This window comes from Micropterus salmoides, unplaced genomic scaffold, assembly GCF_014851395.1.
Source record: "Micropterus salmoides isolate LMB-PRFRI ecotype aquatic unplaced genomic scaffold, ASM1485139v1 Ms_hic_scaffold_1, whole genome shotgun sequence".
In the NCBI taxonomy this organism is placed as follows: Eukaryota; Metazoa; Chordata; class Actinopteri; order Centrarchiformes; family Centrarchidae; genus Micropterus; species Micropterus salmoides.
The window spans coordinates 33,304,029-33,319,158 of NW_024040040.1; the positions used below are offsets into that span (position 1 = coordinate 33,304,029).

Genomic DNA, 15,130 nt, shown 5'->3' on the forward strand with positions numbered 1-15,130 from the left:
ACTGTTCCACCACTACATTCAAGCCACAGAGATGAGCATCTGTTTTATAATAATAAACACCCAGTCATTGTAAAAAAACAAACCGTTTTAAACTGTTTCTCAAGGTGCAACTTTATGCCAGAAATGTCATCTCCTGTCATGTTTTGTACAACATAAGATAATAATATAAACATGTTATTTTGGTTCTCATCATACAAATTAAGCATGCCACGTATGGCATTTTGTTCTACCATCTTCATTTGGATTTGGAAGAGCAGCAGCTTGGGAAATAGGTTAGAAATCCAGTTTATTGAGCATTCAGATGGTTCTAGGAAATAATTTCAGAAAGGTAAGAAAGGGACAACTTGACAGTACCCAAACAGTCAAGTTGTGGGATGTAAATCCAAAACAATTAAAGTTAGAGTTAAAAGATGCTAAAATGCTCCGTAGAGCTGAGAGGAACTGCAGAGTCGGTTGATAATTCACTGGGTTCATCATTAAGACTGACAACTTTAACATACTAATATTTATGTAACTTCACTGAGGAGATATCTGGATTGTATTTATCCAGTGTGACTGCATTAGTTCAGTTCAGTGTGCTTTATTGGCATGAATTTAAACAATGTTGCCAAAGCAGTTTGCAACAAAATCAAAAAGTTTTGAATATGACATAACAAGATTAATCCAGTCAAGACCATTCAAATTAGCAGTTATGAATTACAAAAACAAATACTGGCAATACCAAGTATTTGTTATTTTTGACAATATGCATTATGTCTGTTGGGCTTACATTATGTACAATGATGTTTTGTTATGTGTCTCCGAAGGACGTGGAGTTGAGTCCAGACCCCAATGAGATCAAAAGCCACTGTTACGTGAGCAAGGAGGAGCTGAAGGAGATGTTAGAGAAGGCCAAGCGCAAGGAACTGGAGATCACACCCTGGTTCAGCCTCATCGCAGAGACCTTCCTCTTCAAGTGGTGGAACAACCTGCACAGCCTCAAGCAGTTCATAGATCACACCAAGATCCACCGCATGTAACCACAACCAGGGACAGGCTCAGCCTCCAATCATTTCAAACCTTTGGTTGTTCTAGAATTTGCTTGACATACCATGCCAGCTGAGCCGTTTGAGACCCCCAGACCCACTGATGTCGGAAAAATCACTGGCCACTCTTGTCGTGGTAGTAGTAAGTGTAGGACTTCAATCAAAAGTGTAGGACTTCAACCAAAAGTTGAAGCAGAGAATGTTCATGTTTGCTTGATGTTAAGAGGTGATGTGGCTGCAGTAAGTTTGTAGCTCTGAGAGGCATTCATTTAACGCAAGCAAGAAGAGCTGGTAGGCAGACTCTTAGTGAGTATTTAGAAAACATATACGTCAGGGAGTCAATTCTGATAAACTGCACACTGGATTTACAGACGGAACAGAAGGAAAGACATTTATCCTTTTTATTTGATCAGGTATAAACATGCATTATCACTGACAACCCCGTAAAGAGAACAGCCTATTTTTTTAAAAACACTTTAAGTGCCTGAGTGCAGGTCCTTAGTTTGAGATGAATAAGCACTTATGTGACATCACATCACAACAACCACTGTCACTCTGTATGCTGACGATGTCAGTGAACAAGCTGTATCTTTGTACCCTTTTACACAATAAAGTGTTTGATTATGGTCATTGGTGGTACTTTGCTGTATTTTGGCAACAAAAAACCTGGATATCATTAATGTTACAATATGTTCAGTCTCTATAAAACATTTGCACTGAAGAAGAAAACTTTTATAACGAGTAATGTGGACATGATAGGAAAATAGCTAAAGGCATTCATGGTGGTGGAAATGTTTGAGTTGCAGCTTTTTAATATAGAAAAAGCATTTAATCTATATTTATAGTACCATAAATAATATCTTGTTTTGTGATATCAATTTATCACCTCATTTAATAATAATGTAGTCGCACTGAAGGTACAATGGTGCTTTTCAGATGGTATTCCAGTAGGTGGCAGCAAAAGCCAGCATTTCACCTTTGAATAAGTACGAGACAAATACCTAAAGCTAAAAGCTCACTGCACACATTTGTTCACTAAAATAACAAAACTGTTACAAATTAAACTTATACCCATCAGGCCAAAGCATTTAACAGCTTTCTACAATTTCTCATTATCCAGCAATTCTTTTTCACCACCGTGCAGTGTCACAACACCCATCCTTTATTCATGTGCTGCAGTTCTCCCAAATGACCACATAGAAGTGTTCTACAGTTCAACTTTTGATACACACTGTTACAGAATGACCATAAACTGTACAAAGGGGTTAAATAAGAGTTTAAGTTCAGTTTGTATTAATTAGAGGCACTTTATTAGTAAGCTTGATACAATGTCTGCACATTACCCATTTCCGTTAGAGCACTGAAACTGGTACACATTGGTATACATCAGATACATGTTTTATAGACTTCATTATACGACCATATAAGAACAATTGAAAATCAAAACAGACACACTTGCAGTAAACATGCATAGATTTTAATAAATGCTACTGTATCTAGTTTTTATACTGTCAGACTAAATCAAAAGTCAATAGCCAGATCACTGGAAAAACACTTCTTTGTCTGTGTCCCTGTCCAGGGAACTATGGTGTCTGCTACTCTACTTTATATGTGGAAGGCAAAGTAATCAAAAGTAACTGGCAAGATGGTAGACCACAGTAAATTTACAAACATACAATATGTCATGAGACTCAGACAATACAACAAAACCTACAGTGAGACTACTTTCTAGTTATCACAATATTTCAGATTCATACTTTAAGGTACATATAGCTCTGGATTACAAGGGTTTACTACCCACACAGAGTTTGGCATTTCATTTGGTAAAATAACTAAACCTTGGTCTTTGTAGTACATTATTATAGGTGAGTGCACAGGAAAGTATGTGAAACATTAATGTAAATATAGAGTTTCAAAACAGCTTCAACTAGAGCTACTTGGCCATATGTACGTTATGGTACTAGTAGTGGTGCAGCTATTTTTCTGTAGATGTAAACATAATATTATTTTATAGAGAGAGGGACAGGAAAGTCATGGGAGAGAGAGAGGAGACAAGCAGCAAAAGGCTATGGACTCCCTGATACATGGAACATGCTGTACCAGGTGAGCTACCCCGTGTAAATGCATTTTCATAACTATTGTAATGTTTGATGCAGGAACCATCAAACAGGCAAAAAAAAAGTAACACTTATTACGATACATTACAAAAAAGTTAGTAAGTCAGTTTCAAATGTAAGATGTCATGTTTTAGTGAGTACCACAGAAACAATGAATGCTTTTAAATCTTTGCACTGTTTGTCTTATCTGTTATATTTAGAGCCCGACCGATTTATCGGTATGCAGATATTATTCGCTGATATGAGCTAATTGCAGATAAAATCGTTATCTGTGTTTCTAACAGCCGATTTATGACTTTAAAAAAAACAAACAAACAAAAAAAGAGTCAGATCCTTCACTCACGTTAAGAGTGTTGCACAGTTTGCCCACCAGAGGGCCCTCTGCAACTCCCGTGTTAACAACAGGTCTACCAGGGACCACTCGTCTGTAGTTACAGTCGTTGCATCAGATATGATTCAACCAGAGGGGACATGTAAATAAATGTGAGCTCAACTAGTATCTACCACGGCTTCCTGACAGACAAAGTTATCTGCCTCCTCTTTCAAATGTGAAACCTCAACACTGCGAGTCCTCATAGACAGTCATGTAGCATTAGATGCATTCAGCAGTATAGTTTACTCTGGGTGACTGTGTCATCAATGGAGGTAGAAAAATTCTCGTAGCTTTGTATAGAATGAAAAGAGAGCTGGTAAAGGGATAAACTAGATGTGATTATGCTACATTAAAAATAGTCATTGTGGCAGATTGAAGGTAATAACTAGCCTACTGCCTGACAAAAAATATTGGCTATGTTAGGGATAAGCTTTGTATGCGTTTCGGCTGATATATCAGCATATCGGATTTTAAAATCCTAAAATATCAAGATTGGTCTTAAAAATCCCATATCGGTCGGGCTCTAGTAAAAAAAAAAAAAAAACTAAATTAATTATTTCAATAATGCCCATCACTCTTTCAAAATGATAGCTAACTAGGTCTATTTTTACACTTAACAGAAGACGCAGGTTGGTTGATGAAGCTGATTGCTTACGATGTATTGTGGTTGGGGCAGCTGTCTTTGGCTAAACTGCATGCAGTGAATAAAAGGCTCAAGTTAGGAAAGTGTAGGAAGGACATTTGTCTAATTGCATAATGAGATGAAGCTGGGATCTGCTTTGTCGCTGCAGGAGATGAAACTGGTCTGTGTCTGGTTTCTTCCCTGTAGCATCAGATGGTCCCTGAAGGGTTTGGTGCAGGACTGGGGTTGGGTGGACTCAGCTTCATGGTATTAAAAAAGTCCACCAGCTGACCTGGTACTTCTGCCAACACACTCTTTGCGAGTGCTTCCCGAGGAGCCTGAATAGCAAAAAGGAGTTAAAATAGTAGTACAAAACCGTAAGAGAAAAAGAAATCTATAATTATCTAATGATTTGTTATGTGATCATTATCACCACTGGGGGGGAGGGCATGAATAAGAAGTAGAAAGTCATGGAGATGAAGAGAGTTATAAAGGAAAATTCCACCCTTTTATATTTCCACACACTTTGCTTTTCACTTTATTTCAGGAGCTTGGTGAGCAATATTGTTTCCTCATTTCCACTTTGTTTTGTTTAGCTGCAAACCAACTCGCCTTGGAAATAATGCAAGCCGTCAGGCAGATTGAGGTTTACTATAGTGTAGTACAGACGAATAAATGAACCTTCACAGTTTTCATAAATTTGGCTGCTAAGCTTGCTGCTGGCTCATTGTGGCATGCAACATTTGTTGTGTGAGGAGTCCAGAAAGGCCTTAAATCCAGTGACTCACATTAGAACTTGAGATTTCCTGCTGCTTCAGTGAAAATATACAAAAATGTGCTGTTATTGTACAGCAAAAAACTTGACATTCTGTTGTCTACATTTGGCTAGGTGGCAATTAGGATTTGTGAAAATACACCAAGAACTGAAAATCTTACCACCAACTGCTGATCCAGAGCAGAATTTTCCCTTTAATGTAAACAAGAATGTGTTTCTGAGATCAGTCACCAGTGCTTCAGATCCTCAGACAGAAAGTACAACACAGTTCATTGTACTCTCTCTCCCTCTCTCTCTCTCTCACTTAGCACTGATGACGACTCTTTAGCAAAACATAGTATGAAAAGTTGAAAGGAAAACATGCGATGATTCAAGCAGTAATTCAGTGAGATGATTATTCATAAAGACCAATCAAAGGCAAGGATTGGCGTGGGGTTTATAAATATTTGGGGTACCCCTATGAAGGATTGGGATCGTGGGGAGGCTTCAGTTTGAATAAACTGAAGAAGGAGGCCACTTGCTGAGGTAACTCGGCCAATACGCTTTGGGCAAGAGCCTGGCTGGGCGCCTGCAAAGAGATAGATACACAAGGCACACAAGTAAGCTAATTGAGATGTGGGTTGAGGGGCTGGGAATCTCTGGGTTTGGGTACGTATACTGGCATTGGATGGGGACACCACTATACTATGTTTGGATTTGAATTTAGAAGCCTGTTAAACCAAAAATGAAGCAGTGAAATGCTGAGAGAGCTTGAAATGCATGCAGGTTTTACAGCAATTAGTTGGTTTATTGAGTAAAATCAGCTGAAGTCACAGCAAACCCCTATCCCATTTCTTGTACAAAGCAATGAGTAATATAAATAGGTGTTGAATGTTTTCAGTCAGACTTACATTTTGGAACTGCCTGAATGGCACAAACTGGACTATGTCTCGCAGGGCAGCCTCGCCAGTCTGAGAGCGCAGACTTCCATCGTCTCCATCCAGGAACTCCATGGCACTGAAGTCTGCACCTCCTACTCCAACAATGATGATAGACATGGGCAGGCGAGAGGCGTTGACGATGGCACTGCGCGTCTCATCCATGTCTGTGATCACCCCGTCAGTGATGATGAGGAGAACAAAGTATTGCTTCAGGAAGACAGCGACAACAAGAGGTGGTAGATGAGTGAAATGGCTGAACTGTTTGCACAAATGCTTCTTACATTGAAGTCTCACACGGTCAAGGTGTACTTGAGTGATATCAGCTAAAGCAAAATGTCTCAAATCAAATCCCAATGTGTTACGTTTACCTACTTCAAATGATTTAAGCTTCATTTATGACTGGCTGCTGTCACTGAGCACTAGCGCAATGAGCAGCATGAAATGCAAAAGGTGAGTCACTCAACAAGTTTCAATTTGTTAAAGTGACTATTAATAATCATTATTAAAATGAACAGTGGTATTACTTGCCACTTTTAAGAAGTTAATTTTACCTAAAATCAAGGGTTCACAGAGTTCCACATATATGCAGCTATTGTCAAGCATACAACTCAAAGCAGAACCTCTCCTGGGCATACAAATCTGATAACTATGAGCCTGCCATCTGATGATAGCTTGAACAGGCCATCTCTGTGGTATTATCCTATAAGTGCTGTTGCTCTGGATGAAGCTATTATTAAATAATCCTGTTACCAATTGTGAAAATGATGCATCAAGAATTAGGAAATGAGTAGTGGTAGGCTTTCTTTCCCATCCCACCCAATGTGGCAAAACCAAATTTCTCCAGCAACTACAACTTGTGGAACAGGCAGGGGCAGTGCAAGGGGAATAGTGACTAATGTCTGTTGTAGCCAAACTACTTTTTTAAATACAGATGATCTGGAAGGAGTGCAAACCATCTTCCACTGTAATTCATCGATGTTTGGAGAACTGCTTGATCCGTTAAATATGGAGAGTCTCTGTGCATGCCGTGAAGTCAGCCTGGCTGTCGAAGGCTATAGTCATATTGCTGGTGATGGCTGAACAGATAAATACTCACTGATGCAGTGGTCTGCTGAAGGGCTTGCTTTGCAAAGCAGGCTACATGGTTGATGATAGGGGAGAAGTTGGTGGGACCGTAGAGTTTGACCTGTGGCAGGCACTTCCTGTAGGCCTCCACCACACCTTCAATGCCTACACACACACACACACACACACACACAGGATCACACATGTATCAACACACTGCAAACAGAGTGCTACTGTATTAAACTGCACAATATCATCTGCTTCAACCTATAAATATATATATAAATGTAATACATCTGTATAAATGTATCTAAGGTAGCGTTAGACTGATAAATCGGTCGGCTGATTAATCAGGCCGATATCTGATACCTGCACTCACGAGGCCGATTTATCATCCTAAATGACAGCAGACCTAATCCAAAACCATTACTGGCTAGCATTAAATATATATTGTTATACTGTAGAGAATCATGCAGCTGACTAGGGCTGTAGCTAACGATGATTTTAGTACTGAAAGCTTCTACAGATTATTTCATCAATGCATCGTTTAAGAAGTACTTTTGCTTGGCAGAGGCGGGATCAGCTGTGTAAGTTGATAGATGATAGATATTTACTAGTCCTTTCGGAAATTCATAGTGTGTCATACAGCAAACATCAGAGCAACAACATCCACAGACCAATAACCAGACAACTTCAACTTGACATAATCCTATACTTTGGACGGCCTCTTTTTCGTCCCTCGCTATTTTCTCTCATCCTCCTATTTAGTAATCGAATTAATCGATTTAATCAACAAATTGTTTCAGCCCTACAGCTGAATGACATCACTTCCAACAAACTGTACCCCACTCTCCCTTAAACACCAGTCACGTTCTGAAATCAGCATTACATAAAGTATTTTGCTCTTTCATTACTTAATAAAAGATCCATCAAAAAACACATGCTACAGGCTAAGATAACCATGTAGTATTTAGATTAGATTAGACTTTGTATGGAATAATGGAATTATACATGACTTTTCTTTGTTTTCATATCAGCATTATATTTTGGCATCAACCATTTAAAAACCGGTCAACCACTAACTATAGGTTCACTGATTTGGAACCATACCTGCACAAAATGGATTTGATGGGTTGAAATTGAGAGGAAACTCGTGGGAAACCTGTTAAGTAAAACACAATATCATCAGATATCATTTCCTAAGAGAAATCACCATGTGGCTTTTCTATCTGATTCAAAGTGCATTCAAACAGCAGTCCAATCCTTTGCATGCATTTGCAGTTTTACATTTAAATGCACATCTTACCTGCCATGTCGGAGGTATTTGTGCTCCAAAGCCAAAGGAGGGAAACATCTTGTCACTACACAGGAGGGACAAACAATACTAGCACATAAGTGTCATTTAAATGCAAACTATTCCAGCTATTACATTGTCACTGATATTTTCAAAGTTTGTTGGGGTTATGTTCATCCATGCTTCTGTCACTATTAGGGAAATTTGATGATGTGAATATGAAGTTTTCAATGTACTACACAGTTTTTTATGTATCATACATACGTGTCATAGTCCTGGATGACATTGCCTACGGACCAGATAGCAGAGAGGTATTCGTTAACGCCCTGAGGACTAATGTAATGCAGAGACTGAGGAGACTTGGGATCCCCGTTGGAGCCTGTGAAGTCTATAGCCACCTGCCAAAACGTTCAATAAACATAACAGATGCAGATATCATTAGCCTTATTAGTGAATTAATAATATAAATAAGCTTTAATAGAGAAGCCACAACTTACAGTGAAGTTGATTTGACAGCCTCCCATGATATAATCCAGGAAGGTATACTCCCTCACCACCTAAAAGAGGACACATAATCTCAAATCCATGCTGCTGCAGAAGTCCAAGGATTAATATCACACGTTCAACAAGCAAAAAATAAAAATACAGTACTGCACCTGGCATAGCTTCACACTCACAACACCAGAGTTCTTGTAGCCTTTCTTCTTCTGTTTCTTTTTACTGTTGATACATTCAAACTCAGCCTGAGGACAGAACAAAACAGCATGGGTGTCTCTGTGTCACTGCCACAAGACCATAAACATTAAAGTAATGTGTTGGAAAGTCACATTTTGCTTGGAAGTAGTCAGTTTTCTTAGATGGACTGATTCACAATGATTAGTAGGTTCTGACTAGGGCTGGTCAATAAAACAATAATAATCGCAATATAATTTTCCTCAATAACAATATAACAAATGTTCAATAAATATAATTCATTTGAATCACAAATTAATTAATGCTTAATTTTTCTATTAAGATATTTTTTTGTTGAGGATAAGGGAATGGAAAAAGATTTTACTTAAATTTACTCATATTTGTTGAAAGAAAAAAAAAAAGATTTTATCATAATTATTGTGAAAGTTCTACTCCACTTGAAACACTTGATGATCCACTATTTGGCCTGTTTTTGTTCTGACCGTAAAGAATAATTTAAAACCATTAAAACAGTGTTTGAAACAAAGCTGCAAAGATTAATTATTAGTTGTCAATAGAGCTGCACCATTTGGAGAAAAAGTCATATTGCGATTATTGTGGACAATATTGCGATTCAATTATAATGGAACAAATGGTACTATGAGTCTACTTGCTTAATTATCAAGGAATGCGTGACATATTGACATTCTGAAATGTGTATTTCTCAACTTGAACAGAGTTAAACGATAAACAATATTTATAACAACAACAAGTAAAACAGATGTAAAACAGAACAAGGGGAGCGTGTTGCTCTCAGGAGGAGGAGGCTAGAAGCAGCAAATATTGGCACACTGGCATCGACTCAGTGTACATCTGTCTGATGCAGAGTCTCTATCCACATCCTGGAGGAGGAACTGTAAATGAGCGCATTGTATAAAGAGTATAATGTTTAGTTAATAGTTTACTGTTAGTATAACAATATAATATATTAAATACTACATTCATTAGAATTTCATATAATAGTATACTTTTTACCACTTGTTGAGTATTAAAACCAGTTACAGCCGTTTCATTTTTGTTGGTTGTTTTTTTTTTTTAAATGTAATAATTGTGCAAGCAAAAGCCTCTACATTGGTCTCTAATTTGTTAATGCTAAGTACTAACTTGTCAATAATCATATTGTTCAACATTTAATGATTTGCTGTAGCACGTTAAACTTTTTTTAATGTCCCGCCCCATCCAGGCTGTGATTGGTCAATTGACGAAAAGTGAGTGACATGCACATCGGCTTTATGAAAAGTTGAACATGCTGAACAACAAAAGGCACTGATATAGCTAAATGCTATGCTAGCCAAACCTTCCTTATCTTGTCCCTGTTTTTTTCTGTCTTACTGCTTCAGCTGTTGCTGACATCGCTCTGTCTGTCATTAGCGGCGGGGCAGGGAGGGGGGATTACGGTAGGTTGTTATCTTAAAAGTTAAAAAAAACAATTTTTTAAAATAATTTTCTGACATTTTATAGACCAAACAACTAAGCAATTAATCGAGAAAATAATTGACAATGAAAACAATCGGTAATTGCAGCCCTACTTTGAAATTTTAGCCGTTCCATCCAAACAATCCACCCACACACACAATCATACCGGAGATGTTCGAGATGCTTCTTTGAGGCGTGTCATTGTGGTCTCAAAGGTTCCAATAAGATCGTGAGAGCCATCGTTGTCATAGTCATAACACTCGACCTGAAGCAGGCAAAACATATAATGATGTGGCAAGCAGGAAAAGTGTTCAATCTTTCACAAAGAGAAACAAAACTACAAAGCAAGTTCACCCAAACTTCAGAAAATAATGACCTCACTGTGAAGTGAAAGGAATAGTCACTATGTAATGTTTTCACAGCGAGATCTATGCATTATCCAAAGTTACTGGGAAACCTCTAAAGTCCATTCGCCTCCACTGTATTGGGCTGTAGGCACATTCTAAAAATCAGTGAGAAAAGCTTTTCTGAATTTGAGTGAACCGACGCTTTCAGTTTATTTTTTAAAAACTTGGGAGGCACAGAAAACAGAAGAAACAAAAACATGCAAAAGTGAGATTCAGAACACAAGTTTTTGTAATACTGATGTGCTAGACAGAAGTTGGCAGTACAATGACTCAAAGAAGAGTATGTGAAGTTTCAGACAAATGTTCTGACAGGATCGAGTTGGATGAAGGAAACTTGAGGCGGTGTCTTGGCCTCCAATCTACCCCATTCTCACACTTCACCAGTTAAGTGATGGTAAGATGAAAAAAGACAAACACTGTAACACACTGGGTAACTCACTTGTACTGTCAGGTTGGAAACTGCTTCCTTCTTGAAATGTTGGCTTCAGAAGTTAAAAAAATATACATCATCAAGCTAGTACTAAATCAACTCCAATCAGTTAATAGGTTTTGAGATATCTGAGACAGCCAACATAATTTCCTCTGAAAACTATTTAAACCTTCAAGAGAGGTTGTCATGACCATGAAAATACAGTGTCTCTGATATTTAACCAAAACAATTGCAGGTGTTTAAATAAAGACATTCCAGAGGTGCAAGTAGGTAAAAGGTTTTAAAAAATAAAAAAAGGTATCAGAGGTACTTTTATAGGTTTATCCAGGTCTCCTCCACAGAGAGACTGCAGGGGGATTCGAAAGGGTTTCCATGTTGGATTCAGGTTGTTCTTCACCACCTGAGGACAGAATTAATGAAAATTATAAAATTTATATGGAACTCATGCAGCTTCTTAAATTAAACTAAAATCACATTTAGTCAGTTCTTTTTGTAGTCACAAATAATAAGATGTTTAAACATGTGAGAATACCAAATTAAATGCACATGGTCAGCACTTAAGCCCCGCTACAAGATGCCTTCACGTATGCAGTTTAGTCAGTCTGTTGTGCTGCCCCCGTACAAAGCTACAGATCAGGAATTATCAACAGGTCTTTTCTAATTGACAGTATGCCAGTAATTCAGTGCCTTACGTCTTACAGTAAGAATTATAGTCAATGTGCCACAGTTTCTGTTTAAATTTTTATACATTTATATATACATATACAATTATACAGTATATATTATCTGCAGTTACATCACTAATGCAAGTTGTCCAAATAAACTAAAAGATAATGAAAGAAAAGTGAACTGTTTATTTGAATCATGGATCTTTATAAATACGCTGTTTTAATAGTAGCATATAGTCACATAGGGGGAATAAATCCATCCTTTATAGAAATCTTAAATGTTGATGCATCGATAATAGTTTTACGATCACATTGTAGCCCTCTGAATCACAATCCAATTGTGAGGTGCATAGAGATTCCCACCACTATGCTAAGGCTTTGTTGCAACACAGCTAGGGCCATCAGAGATTCCTCTTTTGAAACAGACAAAACCAAAAAGGAAGTGTAAGGTAACTAACTGTTCATCTCCTAACAGTTTCATTACCGTCTGTGAAAAGGGACCAGAAAAGAAATGAAAGGTTAATATTAGATTAATACGTTTTCCATTTGCATGTGTTTACCTCTGTCCTGTGAGCCAGCTGCCACCCAGTTTCTGTCTGCTTGTAGAATTCCAGGTAAGGGTCGGACTTCCCGAAGAAATCCTGTAAATGAATAAAAGGAATGAAGCAGACCAAGAAGTAAAATGCATGCATCTTAAATACCTAAAAATGAACAGCAGCATTTAAGATGTCAAAAAGAACCACTCATACCTTGTTATCTAGTTTTCTTGCTTCAGCCTCAAAGTTCACCACCCTGTTATCTTTTATTTCTTCTGCACTGATCTACAGCAGAATGAACAATGAACAACAAAGGAAAAATAAACACAGCCAAACAACATTGCAACATTTCTCTCTAGCTCTCTCTCTGCCACTCACTGTGATGGTCCCTTTTCCAGCAGGGGTCTTGTTCTTCAAGACGAGTGGTCGGGTCAGTTTTTTACTAGACACAACCTGGAAGCAAGTAAAAAGGAGAATAAAAAGGAGAAGTAGCCGAGCGAAATGAGAAGAAGGAATGAGCTCATCCTGAGTGCAGCAGAGCAGCCACGGGGCAAATAATGTCCAAAAGCATCAGAGAAGATGAACATCAGATTAGATGGACAGAGTCTACACAGCTACTGCTTTATCAGGGATGTTAAGTCTTGATCTCTTAACATGGTAAAACAGCAGTATGTTATTACACAGCAGCATGTGTCCTATCACGGTCTGTCTGACTACACTGTGATGTCTGTTTCTTAGGAATCTTCATACTGCCGGGAAGTGTGAACCAAACATTTTTAAACGTTGTTCAATGAAATTAAAAGTAAGGAACTGAAACCTTCAGCACACCACAAAGTCAAACACTCACAAAGGGAGTGACTTATTATTGGCTTTAGGAGCTAAAGAGCGGCTTTGTGTGAACATGTATGGTGGAGTCATGTCCTCCCAGAAGAAGAGAGAAAAGCCATACCTGGCCCAGGGTGCACTCCAGTTGCCCCAGGAAATCGTCGTCACTCAGGTCAATAGTTTTGTTGTCGATGTCATAAACCCCAAACTTCAGTTTCTGCACTATTTCAAAATAGTAGTCGACAACAAACTTTTTTGCAAACTTTGGGCTGAGACAATTCTGGACTTTCTCTGTGCGCCCCACCTGTTAGGAAAGGTTGGATTGCTTTATTTTTGCTACATGCACACATTTCAAGAGATTCACTAGTCGGAGAATTAAAATTGCCGTAAAAGGTAGAACAAGTAGTAGTGGCTTTACACAACAATAACCGTTCCACCTCAGGGTTAAGGACTGGCACTGCTTTTCTACTGCAACAGTGACAGAACTGCCACACCCAGATTACTTTAAATATCCAGCATAATATGATCACAAAGGAGTGGAGGTTTCATAGAAGTGTATTTACATGCATTTCAAAATAACATTTATTTTGTGTACTGACTGGTTTCAGTGTGTGTGACATTCAGACAAAATTAAATCAAAAATATTTTAGCAGCTTTACAACCGTTCTCCACTGTCAACTATACACAGGTACGATCTCTGATTAAATTAATCCAGCCGCAGTCATCTTACTGACCTCATACCACTGGGAATCAGAGCTGCTCATTAGAAGGACACACAGAGGGTCAGACTTTGAGCCGATGTCTCGGTCCAGGAGATTCTCACAGGACACAGTAAGCTCCACCTTGGTTACACACTGAGCAGCCATGTCTGACCTGCAACATGCTGGAGAAACAGCACAGCACAGACAGGAACATTGCTGTGTGAACAAAACTTAAATGTACAAACCGGACGTAACGTTAACTTTCAACGTTATTTCTGCGAATAAAAACGTGTAAAAAAACATATTTAAAAAATATATTTTAAAAGAAGCAGATAAAGCTTTTGTTTAAGGTTTTTTACTTTACCTTCAGTGACATTACCTTTAACTTACATATAGCTAGCTTCATGTAACTTCACTGCATAAAACCGCGGTGCCTCCCACAGACATGCAGTTATTGTGTCATGGAAACCGTGACACAATAACAAGCACTAATGAAAACTAATCTGGCCAGTAGGGAGGATAAAATCTGACGGGTTAACGTTAATTTACAGTAATTTAAGGGAAAGTAAAACAGCTAACGCAAGCAAGCTAAATGGGCTAACGTTAGTAAATGATTAAGTTGGAAACGTTACGTTAAATGTGATAATAATCGTTAGATTGTTTAACGTTACTTAACTTCCGGACATAATTAGGTTCTAATGAAAATCAAAATTTACCGTTGAACGTTTGAGACACGAAGAAAATATTTTCCTGGGTGACGCTGGTGTTCACTTATGTTACTACGCGGTAGAGTGGTATCCTTCCGAAAGTAAATGTTTCGCAGATGTTGGCTGAGGTTCCTGCCTTCAACACGCAAAAATTACGCCCACCAAGAACTAGACCTTCTTCTTCTTCTTCTTCTTTAATGGCGGATTGCAAACAACTTTTAAGTGCATACCGCCACCTACTGTACTGGAGTGTGTAACATCATTTCACTCAGCTATCAACCTCAAGAAGGTGCTCTCATATTCTGTTCACCAACCCAGTGTCTTTAAGAAATTTAAATAATGCCTTCCTGGTGATTCTTATACCCTTTTCTTCTCCTTCTGTTCCCAGTACCCCCATCAGATTCCATTCTTGCCCTGCTTCCTGAACCCTATCTTGAAAGAACTAGACCTCTTGTTCTTCTTTCTTTTTCTTTTCCATGCAACCATGAGTTTTACAGGTGCATACCGCCACCTACTG

At 38.3% G+C, this 15,130-nt stretch overlaps 2 protein-coding genes across 3 annotated transcripts in view; one reads left to right on the forward strand and one right to left on the reverse strand.

The window, feature by feature from the left end:
- idi1 (isopentenyl-diphosphate delta isomerase 1) overlaps positions 1–1,655 on the forward strand; it is a 7,098-nt gene extending 5,443 nt beyond the window's left edge. Inside the window, exon 7 of the mRNA XM_038724291.1 lies at positions 807–1,655. Coding sequence (XP_038580219.1) covers positions 807–1,019 — 213 coding nt within the window. The 3' untranslated portion in view covers positions 1,020–1,655. The remainder of the gene's footprint in view (positions 1–806) is intronic.
- A 652-nt stretch (positions 1,656–2,307) lies between these two features.
- LOC119906831 (copine-3-like) lies at positions 2,308–14,780 on the reverse strand. Of its 2 annotated transcripts, XM_038724250.1 has the most exons (17): positions 14,623–14,780; positions 13,940–14,088; positions 13,330–13,509; positions 12,759–12,833; positions 12,594–12,665; positions 12,405–12,485; positions 11,487–11,576; positions 10,506–10,604; positions 8,848–8,934; positions 8,689–8,748; positions 8,456–8,589; positions 8,204–8,258; positions 8,008–8,059; positions 6,929–7,062; positions 5,803–6,039; positions 5,368–5,480; positions 4,338–4,475 (listed from the first exon to the last, which is right to left on the reverse strand). In XM_038724250.1, exons 2-16 carry the CDS (start codon positions 14,069–14,071, stop codon positions 5,370–5,372), a joined length of 1,599 nt encoding a protein of 532 aa, XP_038580178.1. In that variant the 5' UTR covers positions 14,072–14,088; positions 14,623–14,780; the 3' UTR covers positions 4,338–4,475; positions 5,368–5,369. The 2 variants fall into 2 exon arrangements, with proteins under 2 accessions (XP_038580168.1, XP_038580178.1); XM_038724240.1 differs by lacking the exon at positions 5,368–5,480 and having other exon boundaries at positions 2,308–4,475.
- Between the last annotated feature and the right edge of the window lie 350 nt (positions 14,781–15,130).